This window comes from Budorcas taxicolor, chromosome 19, assembly GCF_023091745.1.
Source record: "Budorcas taxicolor isolate Tak-1 chromosome 19, Takin1.1, whole genome shotgun sequence".
Classification (NCBI taxonomy): domain Eukaryota; kingdom Metazoa; phylum Chordata; class Mammalia; order Artiodactyla; family Bovidae; genus Budorcas; species Budorcas taxicolor.
The window spans coordinates 10728551-10754483 of NC_068928.1; the positions used below are offsets into that span (position 1 = coordinate 10728551).

At 38.7% G+C, this 25933-nt stretch overlaps 1 protein-coding gene across 1 annotated transcript in view; it reads left to right on the forward strand.

Moving 5' to 3' along the window:
- Positions 1–40: 40 nt before the first annotated feature.
- The window catches only part of RPS6KB1 (ribosomal protein S6 kinase B1), a 37161-nt gene continuing 11268 nt past the window's right edge, over positions 41–25933 (forward strand). Inside the window, exons 1-7 of the mRNA XM_052657389.1 lie at positions 41–219; positions 7728–7777; positions 8782–8902; positions 10439–10507; positions 21500–21647; positions 23748–23805; positions 25243–25343. Of these exons, the coding sequence (XP_052513349.1) occupies positions 79–219; positions 7728–7777; positions 8782–8902; positions 10439–10507; positions 21500–21647; positions 23748–23805; positions 25243–25343 (688 nt within the window). The 5' untranslated portion in view covers positions 41–78. The remainder of the gene's footprint in view (positions 220–7727; positions 7778–8781; positions 8903–10438; positions 10508–21499; positions 21648–23747; positions 23806–25242; positions 25344–25933) is intronic.

Genomic DNA, 25933 nt, shown 5'->3' on the forward strand with positions numbered 1-25933 from the left:
GCCTAGGCGCAGACGCACTGAGCCCCAGCGGCCGGTGATGGCGGCAGCGGCGGCGGTGGCTGCGGCGGGTCCGGGCCCATGAGGCGACGACGGAGGCGGGACGGTTTCTACCCAGCGCCGGACTTCCGAGACAGGGAAGCTGAGGACATGGCAGGGGTGTTTGACATAGACCTGGACCAGCCGGAGGACGCGGGCTCTGAGGATGAGCTGGAGGAGGGGGTGAGGCCCGGGGTCCCCGGGGGTGGGGTGGGGGGGCGCCCGAGGTGACAGGGCCGGGGCGGCGGCGCGGGCCCGGGAAAGCCCGGCGCGTCCGAGGGCGCGGAGACCCGGGGCTGAGGGGCGCGAGTCGTTCCTGGAGATCCAGGAGGAGCCGAGGCGCCGCGCGGCCCGGAGCGGGGCAGCGGGTGGGGAGGACCTGGCCCTCAGGTGTGAGGCCGCTGCTGGGCTTGCAGGTGCCGGTCGCACCCCTCGCCCCGGATGAGCGCAGCCGGGAGCAGCCCGTGGAGGGGACGGGGACAGGCGCGCGCGGAGGACTTGCTCGGAGCCCCGGGACCTGAGTGTGCGGGGCGCGCGTGCTGCAAGCGTGTGCGTGTGCGGGGGGGAGGGGGACTGCGTTTGCTGGGTGTCCCTTAAGTGCAGGTGAAGCGCGGAAGGGTGTCCCTTCGACTGTAAGATTTCGTGTTGCATCTTCAGACGTCCCACAACCACCTCTCTTCTCGGCCTGTCGCTTCTCTCCTAGGAAGCGCTCAGCTGTTAGAAGTGACAGCTGAAAACTTCTGTCGGGAGTAGCGCTGCCGCTGCAGTTACAGCCACCAGGAGTTTTATTTCGGGAGCAAGGGGGCTCTGCTGCATCTTCCAGGGTTTGTTTGTTTGCTTTTTTTTTTTTTTTTTAATTTAAAAAACCCCTTCCGTGTGACTTAAAAATAATTTATAACGACACACGGCGTTTGTAACTTACTTTTCCCTTAGTTGTAGATGTCTATATTTTTTTCCGAAATACTTGATGTAATTTTGGGGTGGAAAAAAACCAACGTTGACAGCTGTGATTTGGCTTGCCAAAAATAAATTGCTTGAACTGAGACTTGTGAATGGTGGTGTGAGGGCTTTCCTTGCTGTAATTTAGGGTGCTAAATTTAGAATTGTTTTTCCTAAATGCATAGTTCGTTTTTACCTTTGCTGTCTTAGTTATTCTTTATTCAGGATAAATTTATTGCAAAATCACAAGTTGTACCTGACGTTCACAAATAGTGTTGTCACGTTAAATCACTGATTCTGGGGCAAATGACCATCAGTGATAACCTCATGATAATTTAAGTTGTAAATTCCATTGTCTAGATGAGTACATGGGTTTATGACTTAAGTCAGATGTTTGCTCTAACTACAGAAGGGGCCTCCGTTTTTACCCCCACCCTATCTCCTCCCTCTGGCAAGTAAGTTGTTTCCTGCTTGTTGACAGAAGATGCTATATACCTTAAACACTTTAGGAAAATAGGTTTTATAGAACAGAAATGCTCTTCTTATCAGTTGAGTCTAAATCGAAATCAGGCAGTGTGGGTAGTGTGGAAGATGGGTATTGAGATATATACTCTTTTTTTTTTTTTTTTTTTTTGTGGCTGCACAGCACAGCTAGTGGAATCTTAGTTCCCCTACCAGGGACTGAACCCAAGCCCTGGCAGTGAAAGTGCCAAATCCTAACCATTGGACCGATAGGGAATTCCCCGATGTATGTTTTTCGTATGCTTACATATGGAATTTCAGTTAGGCTTTCAATGGAACAAATATGGGATTACTTTCATTACATATAACATACTCTCATCAGTTATATTGGCTCCATATGGCAGTGGCTTGGGAGCGAAGCAGGGGAGGAAAAGATAAGGGTGCTTTATAGCAATAAAATCTTCACCAGTTGAACTGATAAAATTTCCAGACCTTGGGTTTATTATGAGCTGAAACTAAAATACCGTCTTTAAGATTCTTGCTATGAACTAGGACCCCTCTTGAATGTTTGTTCTGCTGGGTACAGGCAAATAGAATTTTGAGCAGGTGTGGAAGAGGAGGTCAGAGAAATTGGTGGAAGTAGGAAAGAGAAGGAAATATGACTACTACCCTAGGGAGAGGCGCTTTAATTACAAAGGTAATTAAAGAGGATTTTGAGGAAGAGGCTTCAGCAAAATATATCTAACATAGCAGTGCTTTTGGAGTTGAAAATGTTTCTTTTGAGTGTGTTATTCTAAGAGATGCAAGGTGGACAAGCAAAGAGTTGGAGTGGAATTGGGTTGGCCACCCAAGGAGAGTCAGTGACATCCAGGTTTCTCTATAGGTTTTAAAATTCTGAAAAATGAGAGAAATTTAGATTCTTAGAAAGTCTGACTACTGTGGATTTCTAATAATATAATTAGAATCCTGTCTGTTTGTGAATTTATATCCTTTAGTGTGTCCCTCCATCAGGCGCTCAGTCGTATCCAACTCTTTGTAACACCGTGGACTGTAGCACACCAGGCTGCTGTGTCCACGGGATTCCCAGGCAAGAAATCCTGCCAATTTCCTCCTTCAGGGGATCTTCCCAACCCAGGGATCTAACCCGAGTCTTCTACGTCTCCTGTATTGCAGGCGGATTCTTTACCCCTGAGCCACTGGGGAAGCCCCCATCCTTTAGTACACAAGCTTTTAAAACATTCGTGCATATCAGAGTAGCCTCACATCCTCATTTTACAGAAAGGAAACTGAGGCATCAACCAGGGATATGATTGCCCAAGACCACGGAGGTAACTAGTGGTAGTATCTTCTGACACAATTCAGTAAGCTCCATTGCATAGCTTCTTCACTGCATTCACTAGTCTTGTTTGTAATGTACCTGTTTGTGGTGTGTCTGACCGAATTCAGATCCTTCCAGCCATGCTCCCTGACTGCATGGTCTCAAATAAATTGCTTAATCTCTCAGACTAAAGACTCAGAAAAAAGACTTTTTTCTTCTCCATAAAATGAAGACTATATGAGATAGAGTATATCAAGTACTCTCAAAATATCCTGGCACATTATGTAGTTAGCTGGTTTATGGAAATAGAGCTTGTCAGTGTTAACTGATTGCCAAGGAACCAATCATTCAAGTTTCCCCTCATCTGTACATAAAGACATAATAATAAATGCAGTTATACTAGGGGTACTGCCTTTTTAGAACAGTAGTTTGTTTCTTTCCTTCCTTGCTTTCTTTCTCTTTGTCGTTGGTCCTGTTTAGAAATACACCGCCCGCCCTTTTTAATAATTTTTGGCCGTGCTGGGTCTTTGTTGCTGTGTGCGGCTCTCTCTAGCTGCAGAAAGCAGGGGCTGCTCTCTAGTTGCGGGGCCACGGCTCCTTTAGCTGTGGAGCACGGGGTCTGGGCACAAGGGCTTCGGTGGCTGTGGCGTGTGGGCTTAGCTGCCTCGTAGCATGTGGAATCTTCCCAGGCCAGGGGTTGAACTTGTGTCCCCTGCGTTGGCAGGCCGATTCTTAACCACTGGACCACCAGGGAAGTCCTAGAGATACCTACTTTTTAGGTATGTTACACTGAGTGAATCTGTGTTAGTGAATGTATGTATTTATAGTAAACAGATATATTTACATGGCACAGTTAATTTTTCAGTGACTAAAAGATGAGAATTAGTGAGTTTTAAGTACTATATTAAAACCAGTGGTTGAAAGGGTTTTTGTTTTTCTGTTTCATTGGTGATAATGTAACTTGGGAATAGAATTGAAACGAAGGGAAAGTTTTCCTTTAGAAATTTTCATTAGAAAATGTTGGAAACCTCTGCTTTCTGTGAAGACACAGGTTAAAAGAGTAAAAGAAAATTGTTAATGCAACTTAAAAAAATCATGAAATTTTTACTCTGCTAGTTAAAAATTTGAAATAGAGACTTACTGCCAAATTTCAGATTAGTAGATTTTTATTGAGCAAAAAGTTTTTAAAATTTTTAGTGTTTTGAAAAATAAAGTTTTAAAACCTGAAAAAAAAGAAAAATAGTGCTATATAGATAGTATGTATTCAGATGTTCATGATTATTAATATCTCAATACATGCATTTTATTAGATACTTACTGTAATGTACTTTTAAATACCCCAGTATTTGAGGCCAGATTTACTTCTTTCCCCCAGATTACTGAACCTTATTTTATAAGGAAATATCTGTGAACAGCCAGGCAAGTGGATAAATGATTTAATGAATATTTAGATTAAGGATATTTTTCACCCATTCTGTAACAATTTATTTAAAACTTTTTAAACAGTTTATTTAAATTTTTATAAAATTGGGACTTATGGCATATTAACTTGAATTTATATATAATTTTAATTTAAAACTTTGCAAAAAGTCATTCTGATGGGCTAGTTTGAAACAGTTACCTTCTATAGTACCTTATTGTTTAGTCACTAAGTCCTGCGTCCAGCTCTTTTGTGACCCCATGGACTGCAGCCTGCCTGGCTCCTGCATCCATGGAATTCTCCAGATGAAACTGAGGGAGTGGATTGCCGTTTTCTTCTCCAGGGGATCTTCCCAATCCAGGGATTGACCATGCGTCTCCTGCATTGGCAGGAGAATTCTTCACCCTGAGCCACAATGGGGAGAATTCTACTTTGTCAATTGTAGTGGCACAGACACAAAAAAGCATTAGATGCGTCATAAAGCTTAAGGTAGAAAAAAAAATCTGAATAAAGTTTCCTGTGAAGGATAACCATCAGCATATCCTGTAGAATAGCTTGGTGTTTCTGGTGTTGGACTTCTAGATACCATTGAGTAGCAGAAAAAAAATTGTGCCTCAAAATGCTTGTGCTCCAGAGGTAACGGTAGGAAGTTCTAAGCCCAGGTGCAGGTGGCAAGACAGGCCTGGCTGACTCCGGAAGTGAAACATAGCCGCAGGGCATGTGGCTTCTTTCTAGGTGGCTTCAAAGTCCTGGCTCAGTGTTAATCACTCTGTAGTCTTTAATTTAAAATTAAGTAAAGTGAATATTAAAGATAAAGCAATTATATAATACGAATTTTATAGAAGTTGGCCTTTTGTCTTTAAAGTAAAGTCATCATAGGTGATTGTATGAAGCCCCAGAGACCCCCCCAAAAAATCCTTTAATGATAACCACCCCTGCCTGCCCCTCCCACGCAAAAGAAGCTGTATCAAGTTGAAACTGCAAGTATTTTTTTCCCTTTATACCGCATCCCCCCCCACCCTGTTTGCCTATGTCTAATCATGAGACATACATCCTTGGTGTTAGACTTCATCCTGAGTTGTTCACACTGTGAGCAAGTTCTGACTAAAACACTTGTTTTGAGAGCGCATTTGACCACCCATTATGTAAAAATACTGTCCATTTCCTTTGTATATCATGACTGTGTACTGGTATCTTTGAAGAAAGATGAGGTCACCTAAATTCATTGAATTATTCCAAAATTCTTAATAAAAACTTTAAAACTTCTAATTTTTTGGTGCCTGTGATAGAAATTGAGAGTTCATAATCAGACTGTATTTAAGAATACTCCTTTTAAAGCTATGTTTTATAATACTAATGACTGAGTTTCTGCTGCCAGGTTATATTTTAGAGTTCAGTGACTTTTAGTATATTTTTGGCGTTATACAGCCATCACTGTAATTTAGTTTTAGCACATTTCTGTCGCCCTCAACAGAAACTCCGGGCCCACTCACAGTCTCTCCTCACTGCCATCCCCAACCCTCAGCAGCCACTAGTCTGCTTCCCATACCTGTAAATTTGCCTTTTCTGGAGCGTCCATAAGTGGACTTATATAATATGTGGCCTTTTGTGTTTGGCTTCTTTCACGCAAGTTAATGATTTAAGGATCATCTTTGTTGTAGTATATTTCAGTATTTAATTCCTTTTTATAGCCAAATAGTATTCCATTGTTAGTGTCAACGATGTTCATTTGAGTCGTTTCCATTTGGGGGCTATTGTAAATAGTACTGCTATGAACATTTATGCCTGAGTCTTTGTGGAACATGTTATTTTCATTTCTCTTGGGTAGATACCAAGGAATAGATTGGCTGGATCATATGGTAAGTCTATGTTTAATTTTTGAAGAAACTGCCTAACTTTTCCAAAGTGGTTATACCGTTTTACATTGCTGCCAGCAGTGTATGAGGGTTACAGTTTCTCTGCATCCTTGCCAAACTTGGTTTTTGGGGGTTTTTTTTTTTGGTCTTTTTAATTGTAGCTATCCTAGTTGATGTGAAGTGATATCTCAATATAGTTTTGGCTTTTACTTCCCTAAGGGCTAATGATATTGAACGTACTTTCATGTGACTTTTGGCCACTTAGCTTCTTTGTGGAAATGCCTGTTCAGATCCTAACCTATTTTTTTTTAAGTGGGTTACTTATTTTTTTTATTATTGAGTTGTAGAAGTTCTTTCTATGTTCTTATTTTATGAATTGTGAAGATGTACTCTCTCCTAGTTCTTCTAAGAATTTTATGGTTTATAGTTTTAGTTCTTACATTTAGGTCTGTGATCCATTTTTACGCATGGTGTGAAGGTAAGGATCCAAAGTAGATGTTCACATGTGGATATGCATTTGCCCAGAACTGTCATTTATTGAAACAAGTCTCTCTCCCATTGAATTTTCTTAGCATCTTTGTCAAAAATCAGTTGACCATAAATGGAAGGGTTTATTCTACGCTCTCATTTCTATTTCATTGATTTATATTTCTGTCCTTATGCCAGTACCACACTGCATTAATTGCTGTTGCTTCATAGTACATTTTGAAATCAGGACATGTAAGTCCCCCAACTTTGTTCTCCTTTTTCAAGACTGTTTTTCACCCTACCCCCACCTCCCGCCCTTGGTTTTCTGAGTGAATTTTAGGATAAGTTTGGCAGTTTCTGCAAGAAAGGAACAAGGTGTTTTTAAAAGATTGAGTTGAATCTGTCAACCAAGTTGTTTAGTATCGCCGTCTTAACAATATTAAGTTGTCTGATCCATGAACATGGAATATCTTTTGATTTATTTAGGTCTTTTAAAATTTCTTTCAGCAGTGTTTTTGGAGTTATCAAATATTGAAACCTTGCACTTCTTTTGTTAAATTTATTTCTAAGTATTTTATTCTATTGATGCCACTGTGAATGGAGTTATCTTAATTTCATTTTTGAATTGTTCATTTTGCTAGTGTACAGAGGGTTAAATTAAGTTTTGCACTCATTTATACTATGGTCAGAATAAATGTTTGGCCAGTATGACTCCACACAATTTGAGAGTGTTGCTTAACCGTTTTGCCTTGATCAGCCATATCATTCATGACAATATCTTGGAATGGTTGTGGTTACTTAGGCTTGGTTAGGTTGCAGTTACATAAGGTTTCTAGCATTATGTTAGTCTTATCAAAAGCATGTCAAAATAACTTTTTATAAGTCATTTGATTAACTCAGAATGTGGTACCTTTAGTTTAATAAAATATAGAATACATATTTTGAATACGTGTAATTTTTGAAGGAGAAATCACCTGGTTTTGTTTGTAGATCATTGATGAGTAGCATCTATAGCTTAGTTGTCACATAAAATGGAAAGTGAAATCCCCTTAATATTGTTTGTGTGCTTTACTTTTTTCATCACCACATTTACCTGTTAATAAAGTATAGAGAATTTGTAAGCTGACGTCTTTCATTCATTCTCCTTCAGTAATGGGGTGAAGCATTAAATTTTTAAAATTCTTGTTTATGGGATTATTTATTTTTAAAACTTTAACATATTTTTCAGGGTCAGTTAAATGAAAGCATGGACCATGGGGGAGTTGGACCATATGAACTGTAAGTATATTTGAAAAGGTTTCACTGTGCTGTCTCTTTTTAATTTTATATCAGCTCCAGTTTACAGCCATCATGTGATTTTAATAACCTATTCTTACATATATAGTCATACAGAGACTTGGTTTACTGAGCTTCGCACCAATATGAAAACATATCCTTCATGTATGGATTTTGAGAAGAAGATTATTAAAATTCGGAGTATTCTGAATATGAGTCTGACTTGTGTAAAAGATTTTTATTAGTTTAATATGGAGAACTACCTTTTCCTACTGAACAATAAAAATTTTAGAAATGCTCCCCAAATCAAATGCTTCTTGTTTTGCTTGTAATGCATCATCTAAACAGAGATTTGTGCATTCTTGTGTCATTCTGGGAAAGCTTCATTAGTTGAAAAGTTTTTTAATCTGCTCTGTATCCCACCTTCAAGTAAAAAGCCTTGGATTGTGGGGAAACTAAGATCACTCATAGAAAGCATTTAAAGGACAGATAAATTGCCACCCTTTTTGGAACCTTTAAATTAAGTATATATGGAAAGATGCATGGTTATAATTTATTAACAAGAATTTTTAGCTGAAAACTTGCACTGATTGGGTACATTTAGAAAATGCTTAGATTTTCTGCTGACGTTGCCAAATACAGTTGGATAATATCTAATCTCAGACATTTTGAATAAACTAAATTTGAATAACTAGAAGACTTTTTTCCTTTGTCAGCTTACTAAATTTGTTCTAATTCATCTTAGTTTGGGAATACTTGATGCTTATGAAAATCAATAATCAGTAGCACATTCTGTAAACAAGCAGATCAGCAGACAGTTCTCAAGCCACCCTAATCTTGACCTACCATGTCATCGAATCATTAGTTAACTTAGAGCACAGATACTAAATTTGCTATCATGTACTTTTTTCCTTTTACTTAATTGGAGTATAATTCTCATTCTAACAATATGCTGAAGGTAATTTAACTTTTCGCACACTTACTTTTGGTTTTGCTTTTCTCCCCAGTGGCATGGAGCATTGTGAGAAATTTGAAATCTCAGAAACTAGTGTGAACAGAGGGCCAGAAAAAATCAGACCAGAATGTTTTGAGCTACTTCGAGTACTTGGTAAAGGGGGCTATGGAAAGGTAGGAAGTATTTTGAAATGAGAGCTGTTTTTGTCTGTCTTGGGTAGATTAATGTTTACACCCTGTTCCCAGCTGTCTTCAGTCTTTGTAAGCTCTCAGCAAAGGACACGCTATATTATTTGAGCAATGTATAGCAGCTCTCCTCCTCTTAAACCACCATTCACATAAAAGCCCAGCACTTTGTGGGTACTCAGTCAATATTTATAGAATAAATAAATAGGCAGCTGGGCTAGGGAGTGTCTGTTACTAGAGGATTCATTCCTTCCTTTTGCTAAATGGTACTGACTGTAGGTATTCTTTTAAAAAACAAACTACTCCTTACTTTCAAGAGGCATGGCACATTAGATTGGTATCTATTACTGAGACCTTAATCTAAATTGATTTTCTTTGACTTGCAGTATTCACAGCAATAGAGTTAGGGAAGTTGAAGAATTTAAGAGAGGTGAAGAAAAATGAAGAACATCTCTTGGTTTCATAGTTTGCCAGAAGCTTTCTAATTTAAGACCTCACCTTTGAGTGTTCTGTTCAAGAAAATTTGGACATTCCGTTTGCCATTCTTTTTCAAACGACAGAGTTTGGATAACATGTTAGTAGTTAAGATTAAGCTTGAGAACTATTTATGCTATTGTGTAGTGTTCATTTTTACAAAACATGGCATTTGTAGTTTATTCTTAGGCTTCAGGACACATTCTCATAGGTTTTAATCATTGTGAATGTGTAACACATGCGCTGTGAATCTCGTATTTTAGCTGTTGCGTGAAAGGATATTATGGCTAATCATTTTAAGGCATAAGTAATTCATGTCAAATATTATTAAACAGTTATATGTGAAGCATCTCTGAAAATTTATGAGCTATTTTATAATTTCTGTGTCTAGGAAACATGATTATAGTTTTTTCTATGCAAATTTGGATTTTATAAAGTAACATGGAGTGCTTGTTATAACAGAGTGCGTTATTAGATGGTAATGACCAACTTTGCCACCAGATGTCAGCAGAATAAACAGGAAGGTTCTGTGTTGTATGACAGTTTTCACTGCTAAGGACTTCCTAGGTAGCTCAGCTGGCCAAGAATCCTCCTGCAATGCAGGAGAACCCAGTTCGATCCCTGGGAAGTAAAGATCCCCTAAAGGGACACGCTACCCACTCCGGTTTTCTTGGGCTTCTCTGGTGGCTCAGACGGTAAAGAATTTGCCTGCAATGTGGGAGCCCTGGGTTGGGAAGATCCCCTGGAGGAGAGCATGGCAACCCACTCCAGTATTCTTGCCTGGAGAATCCCCAAGGACAGAGAAGCCAGGTGGGCTACAGTTCCTGGGGTCGCAAAGAATCGGACACGACCGAGTGATTAAGCACACTACTAAATCTTGAATGTAGTCTGGCCCTTTCAGCTCATCATTTTTGTGCACAGTCCTTGATGGTGCTAGTTTCTGTAAGAATATAGACTGCTATATCATTTGCTTCGTTTACTTAGGAATTAAGGGACTGTGACTTAACATAGTTTAGCTTTTAATAACACAGACTTTTATTTTTCATCCAGGTTTTTCAAGTACGAAAAGTAACAGGAGCAAATACCGGGAAAATATTTGCCATGAAGGTGCTTAAAAAGGTGATTTCTCTCCTCCCCCTCAACTATATTCTTAATTGCTATAAAATCTATATTTTGGTCTAAAATTCTCAGTGAAAAATTGTATTTCTAGCACAATTATAAGTCCTCTTGGAATGTGGGGTACATTTTATCATTCTTACTCCTGTCTTATTCTGCTTGGTTACTTGGTGAGGGTGCAGAGGAGATTGCTTCAGTTCTCCTCCGAGGTTAACTCTTTTAGCCCTTTGTTCTGGTCTCTGTATTTCTAAGTGATAAGCATGTTCTGCTGTGACTTAATTCAGTAGTTTTAGAATTACAGATTGACTTCCTATTTTATTCCTTTTATTCCTTTCTTCCTTTTTCCCATCCTCATCTGGCATCATTTTCTTTCGATCTACTGTTGCCTTCACAAACCTCCCATCAACTCTGTAAAACACCTTTCAGGCCAGTGTATGATCACGCTTATTAGATAAGTGACTTTGCTCACCTATGCTGATCATTCTCTCGGCATAGCTGTCGTTATGGACTTCCCCTTCACTACAGTCCTTCAGATCCTCCTGACTTCCCCTTCACTACAGTCCTGCAGATCCTCCTGACTTCCCCTTCACTACAGTCCTTCAGATCCTCCTGACTTCCCCTCCACTACAATCCTTCAGATCCTCCTGACTTCCCCTTCACTACAGTCCTTCAGATCCTCCCGACTCCGTCAGCATTGGATCCTTTGTTTCTTACATCCCAGATTTTCCTTTTTCTTAGTTTGTGTCCTGTTCCCTTGCTTTGGTGACCATTTACTGGTGATTTCCTGAGAAACTGAATGAAGGGGAATTTGATACCAAATTTTTGCAGTGATGTTTCTTATTTTGATTCTTATTATTTATTTTTACTGTTTCAGTCTTAAAAGTTTTCAGTCTTTTAGCTCCAGGGAATTTTCTTTTATGATCTCTTTGATAATTTTCCCTGGTTGTTTTCTTCTCTTAGAATTGGATTTACTTGGGTGTTGGACCTCCTAGAATGATCATCTGTTTTTCTTTCCTTTCCAGTTGTCCATTTCTTTATCTTTTTGTTTACTTTCTGAGGTTTTTCTAGAAATGTATTTTCTAATCATTTTTAAAATTTAGTGTATTTATTTGGCTTTGCTGTGTGGCTTGTGGGATTTCATTAATAGTTGCCCAACCAGGGATCCAGTCCAGGCCCCTGGCAGTGCAAGTACAGAGTCTTAATCCCTGGACCACCAGGGAATTCCCTTACTGATTTTTTAAAAACTATCACATTTGTAATTCCCCAAAGCTCTTTTTGTTGTTTTTTTTCTTTTTATACCTATCTATTTTATGAGTACAGTATCTTCTTTTATTCCTCTGAGACATTTTAATTATAAATTCTTTGAAATATTCTTTTGTTTCCTGGGCGTGTCTCTTTTCTAAGTCCCTATCTTCTTTGACTTTGATTTAGTGTTTTGTTGCCATGTTAGGGCCCTTTAGATGTCTGGTGTCCTTGAAGAGTGGAAATCTGAGAAGCTCATCAGAAACTGTGTATGTGTAGCCTTCTCCAGTGTGCAGTCATGAGATTAGCTGGCAGTTGACTAAGAACTTTTAAACGTCAGTGTCGGAAGGTCTTTTTTCTGATATGGATCAATTTGTGCTGGGAAAGATCCTTTATTATTTTGCCTAGAAAAAGCATTCTGGGGCTGGATGACAGACAGGAGATGGAGATCTCACCTTTCAACATCAGGTTTTTACTGAAATCACGTTTGTTTTGTTTTTAACTTTATTGATGTATAGTTGCTTTACAATGTTATGTTCATTTCTGCTGCACAGCAAAGCGATTCACTTACATATGCATATTCTTTTTCATCCATTATGGTTTATCACATGACATTTATTATAGTTCCCTATGCTATATGGTAGGTCTCTGCTGTTTATCCAGCCTCTGTGTACTAGCTTGCATCTGCTTATCCCAAGCTCCCAAACCTTACCTCTACCTTCCCCAACTCCAGACGCAAGTGTATTTGCCTTGTGTGTCTATTTCTGTTCTGTAGATAGGTTTATTTGTTGTATTTTAGTTTATGTAAGTGATATCATATGGTATTTTGTCTTTCTCTTTCTGACTTACTTTGCTTAAATATGGTAATATCTAGGTCCATCCATGTTGCTGCAGATAGCATTGTTTTGGTCTTTTTTATGGCTGAGTAACAAAGTCAGGTTTTTACTTCAGCACTCTTCTCTGTTTCTGATCCTTCACTTTTTTTTTTTTCTGGAGACTACATCTCTCCAAGTGGTAGTTCCTGGCTGGTTACTGTAGATATGGGAATCTTGCTGATCTATCTCTTCCTTACAGAAACTTTCAGATAATCCTCCTGTTTTCAGCCCTCCACCTTCTGCCTTCTGTAGTCCTTAATGATTCCATACTTTTTTCCTTTTCTTCTCTGTTATTTTTACTTCTAATTTTTGAACACTGCCGTCTATGGGGTCACACACAGTCGGACATGACTGAAGTGACTTAGCAGTAGCAGCAGCAGCAGGGCTGCTGGTGGGTCAGATGGTAAAGACTCTGCCTGCAGTGCAGGAGACCCAGGTTCAATCCCTGGGTCTGGAAAATCCTCTGAAGAAGGGAATGGCTACCCACTGCCAGTATTCTTGCCTAGAAAATTCCATGGATAGAGGAGACTGATGGGGTCACAAAGAGGCAGACGGAACTGAGTGACGAACACTAACTGTTCAGGGCCTTACAGCTGGATTCACCGTTTTTAGAGTTATGTCTCTCTCCAGGCATTTAGGTTTGTTCACATCCCAGGATACTAAGTTATTCACAGCTGCTTTATCCTCACTCCGTTTTCACCTTTTGAGATGCAGAGTTACGTGTGTTTCTTTGTTTTATTAACCTTGGATTGTGTATGTTTGATTTCTTGTTCTTTTGGTTTGGGATTGAGTTCTGAAAAGATCTCACTGTCTTAAAATCTTAGTAGAAAACTATATTAAGACAATGAAGACGACTTTAAAAAAAAAACATAGTGTTTATATATCATCCTATTTCCCCTGATTTTTACTTAAGCAGTACAAATGACTTCTTAATTTAAAAACTGAGGAACAACTACTGTGACCACAGCTTTATTGGTGATTGTCTTAAAGAAGCAGTTTAGGTCTTTTCAACTCCAGTTTCTGCATCAGTAAGCCAGAATTAATCTGCTCTCTGGCTTTCCCCTTGGAATCATATGAGATTATGGATTTTTTTTTTTTATCTATTAAGTATTTTAAGTCTAAAATTGGAGACAGTATAGATAATACTTGCTCTTGCAGTGTTGAAAGAAGTACTGGTCAGGTTTCTTAGAATAATCCATTCCTTTTGATATGTTGTTTATGAACACCTGATAATCAGGGCTGAGCAAAATTAGTCATAATTATATCTTGTGTCTGGCACAGATATCTTTAATGGAAAGAAGAGGGTTTTTTTTCCCTCCCCTACTGATGGTAAGTGGGTGTGATTAATATATTGGGAAGTCCATAGACTTGACTGCTGCTGTTAGTGAGGGTTCCTTTTTGTGCCCAGGCATCAAAGACCTAACTTGCTTTGCCTCTTCTCTTGCTTAGTTACCATGCGTTCTCACTGTTTGGTTTTTCTTTCCCTAAGCCTGGCTAGAGAATCACACACTGTCTCATTCATTCCTTGCTGTTCCTGAAAACAGGCTAGGGTGTAAGGTTTTAATTCCTAAATCCTTAGGTAAAGATAGCTGTGTTCTCCCTTTGAGTTTCTTCTTTTTATTTTGTTATCCCTGGAAGCAGAGAGTACTAACCCTCTTGGCCTGAGTATGTGGTAAAAATTTACCTCTTTCTAACCTTAAAGATAAAATCATAAACCAGATGTTTCCTTGTCTTAAATGAGTTGCTTACATCTAAATTATCCATCTGGATTGATTAGTTCTCCTGGGCTTGTTTACTCGTTATGAGAAGGGTAGAATGCTGAGGAATAGGCTGTTTCCAACAACTCTCTCTCTGTCCTACCAGTTGCATCAAAAATGTACACTCTGGAAGCAAAATATTATTGCCCATGTCATTAGTTCAGCTCACATTGTAAATTTTAGACCCTTTGGCCAAAGGCTTGTAGCTCACAGATTGGTCATGTTTCTTTCATTCCTTCTTTTATTGAACCAGCTGAGAATCTGTCGTGTGTCAGGCATTTTGCTAGAGACTAGGGTTTAGCACTTGAGACGAATGTAATCTCTGCTCTCACTCTGCTTACTGTGTAATTCAAGGGAAGAACTGATAAGCTTATCTTTATAATTCCTACTGTAGTCGAAACCTTCCCACTTTGAGGATTAAGCTTATACTAATTTCTTAGTGTTTATCAGTCGTTCCCCCCCGCCCCAAGTCTTATTTTCCTGGGTGTCTTCTATGTCCTTGTATTAAATAAGTAATCAGTTGCCTAGCCTTCTAATTCCTCATTGATTCCAGAGCCATCAGCGGTCACCTGGTCCATTTCACATCGCCAGGCCCCATAGTTGTATAATCCTCTTCTGAAACACTGGGCTATAATAGAACAACAGCATTCTCACTTCTTTATTCCTATAGTGCCTGGTCTTTGGCCCTTTAGTGCTTTGACCTTTCTGTTCTTTTTCTTCTCTTAGTCCCTTTTTAATTTCGCCTTGTACCTAATCTAGCCTAATCAACATGCTCTCAGTCACCTGCTATCCCTGGTTGACCTTATCCTGCAGAACACTCTAATCAGTTTATTTGTTAATACTCCTTTTTTCCTGTATCTCAGTTATTGAACGTCACTGGCAGAAATCACACAAACGTTAAATTGCTACTGGGAAAATTCATAGTCCCCAACTCACGTAGACCCTCCGTACCCATCAAAGGTTCCTAGCCAGCCCCTTCATTCTCTCCAGCTAGTAGAGCCTTTACTGTCAGTCCCGCTGGTCTTTTTTAGCAAACTGCCTCTCTTCCTAATTGAGGCTGTCGGATATGATTCTCTTCATCTTTCTTGCCCTAATGCCGTGTTGTCTGCATTTTCACCTGTCTTTACTTCACTCTCTCCAGGCTTAGTGGGAGATGTGTTCTTCTTCTTTTCCAAGGCCAGACCCTCTCTTTTATGTTTGGATCCCCTCTCTTTCTGCCTGTTCAGGGTCTTTTCTTTGTCACTTCTCACTCTTTCTCCATCCTCTATCCTGACTCCATTCTCTGTTTATATTCATGTCTTTGCCATATTTAGAAAATAAATCCTTTCTTCACTCAAAGTCTATCATAGCTTCCAGTCTCTGCTGTTCATAGACTAATTTCTTAAGTCATTTTTTACTGTCTTTTTTACTCACTATGTTTTGAACTCACACTCTACTATTTTGATGAAACTCTTTTTCCCTTTGTCACCAGGGATCTAATTGCGGGATCCAGTAGTCTTTCCTTCAGTTCAGTTCAGTCGCTCAGTCGTGTCCGACTCTTTGCAACCCCATGAATTGCAGCATGCCAGGCCTCCCTGTCCATCACCAACTCCCAGAGTTCATTCAAACTCATGTCCATCGAGTTGATGATGCCATCCAGCCATCTCATCCTCTGTCATCCCCTTCTCCTCCTGCCCCCAATCCCTTCCAGCATCAGAGTCTTTTCCAGTGAGTCAACTCTTTGCATGAAGTGGCCAAAGTATTGGAGTTTCAGCTTTGGCATCATTCCTTCCAATGAACACCCAGGACTGATCTCCTTTAGAATGGACTGGTTGGATCTCCTTGCAGTCCAAGGGACTCTCAAGAGTCTTCTCCAACACCACACTTCAAAAGCATCAACTCTTCGGCACTCAGCCTTCTTCACATTCCAACTCTCACATCCATACATGACGACTAGAAAAACCATAGCCTTGACTAGACGGACCTTTGTTGGCAAAGTAATATCTCTGCTTTTGAATATGCTATCTAGGTTGGTCATAACTTTCCTTCCAAGGAGTAAGTGTCTTTTAATTTCATGGCTGCAATCACCATCTGCAGTGATTTTGGAGCCCCCCAAAATAAAGTCGGCCACTGTTTCCACTGTTTCCCCATCTATTTCCCCATGAAGTGATGGGACCGGATGCCGTGATCTTAAGCCAACTTTTTCACTCTCCACTTTCATCAAGAGGCTTTTGAGTTCCTCTTCACTTTCTGCCATAAGGGTGGTGTCATCTGCATTTCTGAGGTTATTGATATTTCTCCGGCAGTCTTGATTCCAGCTTGTGCTTCTTCCAGCCCAGCGTTTCTCATGATGTACTCTGCATATAAGTTAAATAAGCAGGGTGACAGTATACAGCCTTGACGTACTCCTTTTCCTATTTGGAACCAGTCTGTTGTTCCGTGTCCAGTTCTAACTGTTGCTTCCTGACCTGCATGTGGGTTTCTCGAGGCAGGCCAGGTGGTCTGGTATTCCTGTGTCTCTCAGAATTTTCCACAGTTTATTGTGATCCACACAGTCAAAAACTTTGGCATAGTCAATAAAGCAGAAATAGATGTTTTTCTGGAACTCTCTTGCTTTTTTGATGATCCAGCGGATGTTGGCAATTTGATCTCTGGTTCCTCTGCCTTTTCTGAAACCAGCTTCAGCATCTGGAAGTTCACGGTTCACATATTGCTGAAGCCTGGCTTGGAGAATTTTGAGCATTATTTTACTAGTGTGTGAGATGAGTGCAATTGTGTGGTAGTTGGAGCATTCTTTGGCATTTCCTTTCTTTGGGATTGGAATGAAAACTGACCTTTTCCAGTCCTGTGTCCACTGCTGAGTTTTCCAAATTTGCTGGCATATTGAGTGCAGCACTTTCACAGCATCATCTTTGAGGATTTGAAATAGCTCAACTGGAATTCCATCACCTCCACTAGCTTTGTTCATAGTGATGCTTTCTAAGGCCCACTTGACTTCACATTCTAGGATGTCTGGCTCTAGGTGAGTGATCACACCATCATGATTATCTTGGTCGTGAGGATCTTTTTTGTACAGTTCTTTCGTGTATTCTTGCCACCTCTTCTTAATAACTTCTGCTTCTGTTAGGTCCGTACCATTTCTGTCGCTTATCGAGTCTTTCCTTAACTCATCCTCAATCCTCTCTGTTGCACTGGAGCTATTGACCACAGCATTTTGAAACTACACTCCCTTCACTTCTGTAATTCAAACCTCCTGAACAGTTAAAAAATAACACCTTTGAAGTTTTTCAAACTTTGCAGAGTTGCAAGAATAGTACAGTGATCACCAGTTGTTAACTTTGCCGTATTTTCTTTGTCTGCCGTTCCCTTTATCTCTCCTCTCTCTGTATGTACACATATGTATATTCCAAGTTTTTATTTTTTTGCTATACATATTGAAAGTTATTTGCAGATATGGCACTTGGCCTTTAAAATCTCTAGTATGTATCTCTTAAGAATAGGGCATTTTCATACATAACCACAGTGTAATTATCACATTTGGGAACTTTAATATTGGTATACAATTCTGTTTTCTTGATACATTGTAGTCAAACTTCCCCAGTTATGTCAATAATATCCTTTACAGCTATTTTTTGTTTTTAATATCCAGGATTTAATGAAGGATCACACATTACATTGAGTAGTCTTGTGTCTTTGGTTTCCTTTACTCTAGAGTCCTGTGTCTTTAGTTTCCTTTACTTTTCGTATTTCATGACACTAACATTTTTTGAAGACTCTGGGCCAGTCATTTTGCAGAGTGACCCTGATTTGGATATGTTTCATTATTTCCTTATGAAAATGCTTAAATTTTAAATTTAAGTTAAATGCTTTCTGCAGGAATATTTTACATGAGTATTGTGTCCTTAGGAAGCTCATAATGTTAGTCTGTCTCATTATTTGTTGAGTTTGATCATTTGGTTAAGGTGGTGTCCACAAAACTTCCCATTCTGCAGATGCCATTTTCCCTCTGTAATTAAAAAGTATCTATGGAATGAAAGTTAGAGATTCTGCTAATATTCCATCCTAATAATCTTCTACACCCAATGGTTTTATTATCCATTGTTTCTTAGCCAAATCAGGTAATACTCTGGTGATTATAAAGTGGAGACTTTTCTGTTTATCAGTTTTTTCTACATTAGTTATCATTTTTCTGTAAAGAAGAGCTTTTCATATATTTTTTAATGTTTAAAGCCATGTTTATTTACTTTTCAGCTGCACTGGGCTTTCTCTAGTTGCAGCGAGCAGGGCTCCTGTCCAGCTGCACTGCGCGGCTTCTCTTTGTGGTGGCTTCTCTTGTTGTGGAGCACGGGCTCTGGGCACCAGGACTTCAGCAGTTGCAGCTTGTGGCTCTCGAGCACACAAGCTTCCGTAGTTGTGGTGACAGGTTTAGCTGTGTGCTGGCACATGGTATCGTCCTGGAAATCCATGTCCAAATCTGTGTCCCCCGCATTGGCAGGTGAGGCCTCAACCATGGACCATTAGTGAAGTTCCAAAGTTTAGTTTTTTAAAAAAGTATGGACTACTTTTTTCATAGTGTTGTCCATTTCTTTCATTATTCAGATTTTGGTCTGAAAGTTTCCCCAAATTTTCTGGAGAGAGCTCTGTTAAGAAGACTTCTGTGCCCTTTTAACATGTCCCTGTTAGTTTCAGAGTACTTCCTTTCTGTACAGTAGTGAGCTCCAGGTTTGCCTTGCATGTTCCCTCACCCTGGCCTGGCACCATCTCTTTTTCCATGGAGCCCTGGTTTCTTTGGTAGAGAAACCAGGATCTGATTTCCAAGCTATGGTCTTTGCTACTGAAGTGTCATTCTTCTGGCTCTTTCAGAACAGAGCTAGAAGTTTTGTTTTTGTTTTAAATCATGGCTTCACATGGATATTCCTAATTTCAGTCCAGTTCTTTAGGGTTCTTTTTTCTTCAGTCTACATTTGCGTCACTTTTTCCACATTGAGAAAAGCCTGATAACAACATCAATACATTAACTCATTTACTTAGTGGTACAATATATGCTAATAGTTAGAGAATTATAATACCAATAGTACTAGTAGTAGCTGCAAGCCTACTAAGTACTTAAGATTTCCTTGTAATTTTTGTTATGCTTACATACATATATGTTACTTAAGAATGTGCAGTGTAAAGTTATTTAAATATCTTTTTTCTCTTTTTGTGGTAAAATTATCAAAGAACTGGATTGGCCAAAAAGTTCACTTGGGTTTTTGTACTATTGTATGGAAAAACCCAAATGAACTTTTTGGCCAACCTAATAAAAGTCAGTTAAATTTATGTATTTCTCCTGTATTCAGTTTTATTTGCCTCCCCTGTCCTTGTTGATTTAATATTTTTTGAAATGTATAAAACATTATCATGGTTCAGAATTCAAGATCTCCATTTTATAATCACCATATGATATTTGATTCAGGTAAGAAGGGAAATAAATGATAAAACTATTAATGTCTTACTTAAAATTCCTATTCCTTTTCTTGCCTTCCCACAGTTGTTAGCTTTTTTTGTTTGTTTGTTTGACAGGTTTCTTGTTGGGATTTTATTTTATTTTATTTTCCTGACCGCACCACACAGCATGTAGGATCTTGGTTCCCTGACCAGGGATTGAACCCAGGACCTTGGCATTGAGAACTAGACTGTCAGGGAATTCCCTTTCGTTAACTTTTGTCTTATCTTAGTTGTGCTCGTTATTGTGTTCATAAGGATGTACATAGTATTCTATTTTTGTTTCCTCGTTTACACAAAAGGTAGCATACTGTGTATGCTGCTGTGCCATATGTGTTCTTTCGCACTTCGCTTTCATAGAGATATTCCTTGTTTTTTTAAAAAAATATTTATTACTTTTCTCTCTTTCTTTGGCTGCTCTCTTAGGTGCAGCATGCAGGGCCTTTAGCTGTGGTGTGTGGGATCTGAGTCTCTGACCAGTGATTGCACCCATGCCCCCTGCATTGGGACTACAGAGTCTTAGCTGCTGGACCACCAGGGAGGTCCCCCTCATTCTTTTTATAGCTTTATAGGGTTTTCATTCACTATCCTATGCTTAGGCATTTAGGTTGTTTCTAATGTTTCACTTTTACAAATATTGATAATATTCCAACCAGTAACCTTGTGTACATGCTTTTTCATGTCCAGAACAATGTATCATTTCCCCAAAACTTTCTTCTTTGTTTCCATTTCCTCAGTGGCACTATTAGTTACACAGAAACCATGGTATCATTCTCATATCTCATTAGTTAGGAAGTGCTAATGATGCAATTTTACCCTTTTTCCCCCAGCTTCATTTTCTCAGTTACAGATTTTACTTCTTGCTTACTTTACTAGCCTCCTAACAGATGTTGTTTCTTCCCTAAACTTCACACTGCTACTTGAGCTGTCTTTTTTAAAGACAAGGGTTATTCATTTACCTTACCTCAAGATTTCTTCTCAGCCTCTAAAAATAGAATTCAAATGCCTTTGCCTCCATGCTCAGGCTTTCCATTTCCTGGCCTCCACCTACATCTCCAGCCTAATACATCTCCTAAATGCTTCTAAGCATACTGAACTACTTAATAGATTCTCTCAACATGCCCAGTCCTGTCAGGTCGCTTTTGCGTTGGGAATGCCTTTTTTTTTTCCCCAGCTTCCACATTTTATCAGTAACTTTTTATGATACAGCTCAGGTATACCACCTACAGGACGACTTCTGGCTGTCGGGTCTAGCTCTGTGGTTCACCCATAGCACCTGGTGTTAGCTCCACTGACTCCTCTCTCTCCCCTGGGACTTTGGGCTCCTATGGGCTGGAGACTCCTATTAATTCTGCTTTCTTGTTAAGAGCCTAGAAAAGAGTAGACATTCCAAAAAGTTAGTGAATATGTGAATAAACTTGATCAGTTTACATTAAAACAAATCATTTAGGTTTTCATTTACATGTTTACTGCAGAAAAATCCAAACAGTGCAGATGTATATAAGAGGCGAATGTCTTCCGTTTCCCGTCTCAGTCTCTGGTGAGACCTAAGATTAATAGTTTAATGTTGGTGAGAAAAGCACAAAGTAGATTTTCCCGATCCTATAGGATAAAAATGTCTGCTGTTTTGTTCTTATAGATCATCTCTTTTCCTTTAGGCAATGATAGTAAGAAATGCTAAAGATACAGCTCATACAAAAGCAGAACGGAATATTCTGGAGGAAGTAAAGCATCCTTTCATTGTGGATTTAATTTATGCCTTTCAGACCGGTGGAAAACTCTACCTCATCCTTGAGTATCTCAGCGGTCAGTACACAGTTTGGTGTAATTATTTGCATTAGCTCCAGAAACTTGTTCAGAGCATTATTTTTCAATAGAACAATGCTTTTTCCCAGTGTGACCAAATAGTTCTTAAAATCGACAAGTACATTAACATAAGGAATTCATATGGGACCAAATGTTTCTTTTTGTAGACAAATATGAAGGAAACTTTAAAGGTTGTCTTTTTTCTTCATCTGTAATGTTTTATCTTAATTCTCTTGTAATCAGTTAACAAAATAACAAACACCTAATGGATAGCCATCAAACTGACTGCACTTGGGTAAGATAATAAAATTCAAATAAACCACTAACTGAAATGGAAAACTTAAGAGTATTGTTTAAGGTAAATGAGTATTTTTGGTATTGCATATTTAAACAGAAGTATTTTTTGTTTAATGTAATTCTACAGATAGATTTTGCAGTTTTACATTAGAAATCCCTCACTCATTCCAGGACTTAACCCTTCCTAGGAATTCGTGGCACCCCATAGCATTTTTAGATCACAGGTATCTATTTTCAGCAAACACACTTGAGTTTTCTGAAAAACAGATTTCACAGTAGCCTGTAACATGGAATAGAAAGCTGCACAATTTAATAACTTTTTGTGACTGTTACCATTTTTTCTTGTAACTGTATTTTAACATAGTTTCAGACTTACACAAAAAAGGTGCAGCAGTAAGACAAAGAATTCCCACCTACTATTCACCTAGATTCCCCAAGTGTTACCATTTTACCCCAATTGTTTTGTTTCATCTTTCTTTTTTCTCCCACTCTGTATATGTATATATGCAGGTGTGTATATAGATATACATACATAAATATGTTTATAGATATATAAGCACACATATGTGTATATATATTCATAATTTTTTCTGAACTGTTTAAGAGAATGTTGCAGACTTGATTTCCCTTTATCCCTAAATATTTCAGTGTATATTTTTCTGAAATTAACCACAGTATCTTACGTAACTATACCAAAATTATCAAAATAGGAAATTAGCACTGATAGCAGTAATCTCTTTCCTTAGTTTCCCTTAATCTGTAACAGTTCCTCAGTCTTTCTTTGTCTTTCATGACCTTGACAGTTTTGAAGTCTAGTTTGTAGAATGCGTCAGTTTGGGCTTATGTGGCGTTTCCTCAGGATTAGACTCAGGTTATGCAGTTTGGGGAGGACCATCGAAGTGGCGTCCTGTCCTTCTCTGTGTATCAGAGCAAGAAGTACATAAGATTTGTATCTTTGTTCCATTACTGTTGATTTTAACTTTGATCATACATATAAGGTGGTGAAGTTTTTTGGGTTTTTTTTGGTGAAGTTTTTCCTTTTTTAATTAGTAAGTATCTTGAGGAGATACTTTGAAATTATTTAAATATCTCATCTCTCATCAAGCTTTCACATACAGTTTTAGCATCCATTGATTCTTGCCTGAAACAATTAACTATGATGATTGCCAAGTGATTTTTCTTATTCCATCATGCTTCCTTCATTTATTTGGCATTCTACTGTAACAAAGAGCTTTCTGTTCTCCCCCGTTATAAAAAAGAAATTTATCTATTCTTTTATTTAAATCATTGTGGACTCATGGATTCTAAGATTATTTAGTAGACTGTAACACTTTGTTAACATCGTAACATTGTTTATTTTGATATTCAAATCATGCCATACTATTTAGCTAAGACATTGACAAATTCATTCCGTTTTAGAGTTCTAATTTGGGTATTCACTAATTTGCAAGGATGGTTTAATTACGTATTAACATTTTCTTACTTACCGGTAAAATGTTAGAGAAGCTTTAATCAAGATTTTTTTTTAACCTCAAGTCTGAAATCTGTTGTAAATATTTTGAAGTTTATAGATGTAAAACCTAGAATTCCCAAACTTGTATATTTCACATAAGAAGAACACTGCTAAAAATGGAATCCTGAGGACTTAGTTTTAAACCTATAATTTTTAGGATCTGTTTTTTATTTTTAAAGGGTTGATGTCTTTCAATTATGGTTAAGAGGAAAGCACAAACCCTCTCATTAGAAGTGGATTGTTGAAAATAAAGATTGTTGTATTCTAATGTCTTTTTCTTTTCTTTACAGGAGGAGAATTATTTATGCAGTTAGAAAGAGAAGGAATATTTATGGAAGACACAGCCTGGTAAGTGAAATTTTTGTGGTTGCATGAATTCAGGTAATAATTCCTATAATTAAAAGCAAAGTCCTGTTCCCACTGTGGGCAGCCAGTAAATTGTTTTGGAGCCAGTCAGTCACTCAGGACTCAATGGGGAGAAGCAGCTTTGGGTCTTGGCAGCTATTAGAGATCACATCATTCCTTTGCCCCCAGGCCTTGGGTGGAACGTTCTTCACACCAGTTCCTAACAGAACCATTCTCACTGGGGCTTTATTTCCTTGAATTGGTAAGCTGCCTGCCTTGGCTCTGGGTGAGTGGTTTTCCAGTGAAACTTTTATGTGTGGACCCATGGAAAGTATCAGAAACCATCTCCTTTTTTTTGTAGACTTTCCAGTTCCCAAGGTGCAGTCTTAGGGAAGTGATAAGTCTGCACACATCATCTGTGGATTGATTCAGTGGCCAGGATGGGATCTACCCTTCTATTTCTTAAGATGGCATCTGCTTCAAATTAAAAATATACATACCCTTTTGTGAGATGACAGTACTGGGTAACAATAAATCAGTTTATCCTACACATTAATTGATTAGAAAACACTTAAATGTTTTTTTCTACCTTAATTACCAAACTGCATTCCATTGTTTAATTTCAGGCCTTTTCTAACACAGAAGCTGCATTTAAGAGCCTTAGGGATGAAGTGCCCTTTTTTGGAGGAGGCTCTCTGAGCCGTGTTGGAGGCTGTGTTTGTGGTCCTGCTGACTGTGAAACTGCCTCAGTTCTCTAGGACACACCCTCTCCATCCTGGAGTAATCTGCAGGATTGCAACATTGTTATGCAGCCAGTATTGCAGTGCCTTGTGCTTTTCGAATCCAGACAGGGTTGACTCAGCCCTTTATTCTTTTGAGGTAGATAAATTTGAGTGTCACACAATTTACAGTTGTGGGCTGGCTGGCAAGAGGGAGGGCAGATACTGTGGGCATGAGCTGTATATAAATATGCAGCTGTATTAAGTAAGGGATGAGTGGGCTTTTAAGGGTCAGGTTATAAGGTATTTTTGAAACTAAGGTTTGATCTCAGAGAATAATGAAGTTCCTATTTCCTATGGAATTTAAAAATTGGGGGTGGGTGGGAGAAATTTGCTTTGATCTGAATGACTATTGGCCCAGTTCCCACATAGACAGAAGAAAACATGACCAGTGACAGTTTGGCATAATCTGGACTTCTTTGCAGTTTTAGCAAGATGTTTTATTGATGAAATAAAACACTTAATAGTTTCACTAAACAAGTGAAACATAAATGTATCCATGCATTTTGGCAGCAGCCTGTGCCATCTCTTTTACCCATACCCACCCCCACTAATTTGGTCTTTGGTGCATGTCTATTTCTTTCAAGGAATTTTGCTCCAAACATAAACTGCTTTGAGTGGATTATTCTTTTTAATTTTATTAAATCACTTTTGTTTCCAGCTTTTACTTGGCAGAAATCTCCATGGCTTTGGGGCATTTACATCAAAAGGGGATCATCTACAGAGACCTGAAGCCGGAGAATATCATGCTTAATCACCAAGGTGGAGATATACTGTAAACAGTTCTATAGTAAATAAGCATCTTAAAATCTTCCCACACAGGTTCATGGTCATTTTCAAAGCCCCATATTCATGTGTCTGTTACTATATGTTCCTCCGTTAGAATTTATAGCATCATGGTGCTTGTACTTACGGTTAATGAGATTGAAAAGAGTTGAGGATAACTGGCCACTCAACTCCCTTTTCTAGTTTAACCTTTACTCTTTATAGCTTTGTCATTCTTTTGAAATCCTTACATAAAGTGTGGTGAGCCAAAAGCCAGTCCAAATACTAATTTTGGTTTGTTTCTTAAGTTGGAAAGTGAATCTTAACTTTATAGAGTTTTCTTTAATGATGAAAATACAGAAATATTAGAAACAATGTTTTTATGATAAATTTTATTAATGCTATATAAAAGAGAAGGAGATTAGAACTGAACCAAACCATTTGATTATACTTTGGAAATAAAATGTTTAGTAGGCATCAGTTTATTCTTGCTGTTAGTTTGTAACAAATGTAGGAATCAGACAAACTATATTCTATACAGCTGTGGGTACAGCAGAGTGAACCTTGATTGTAACTGCATGTTGCTA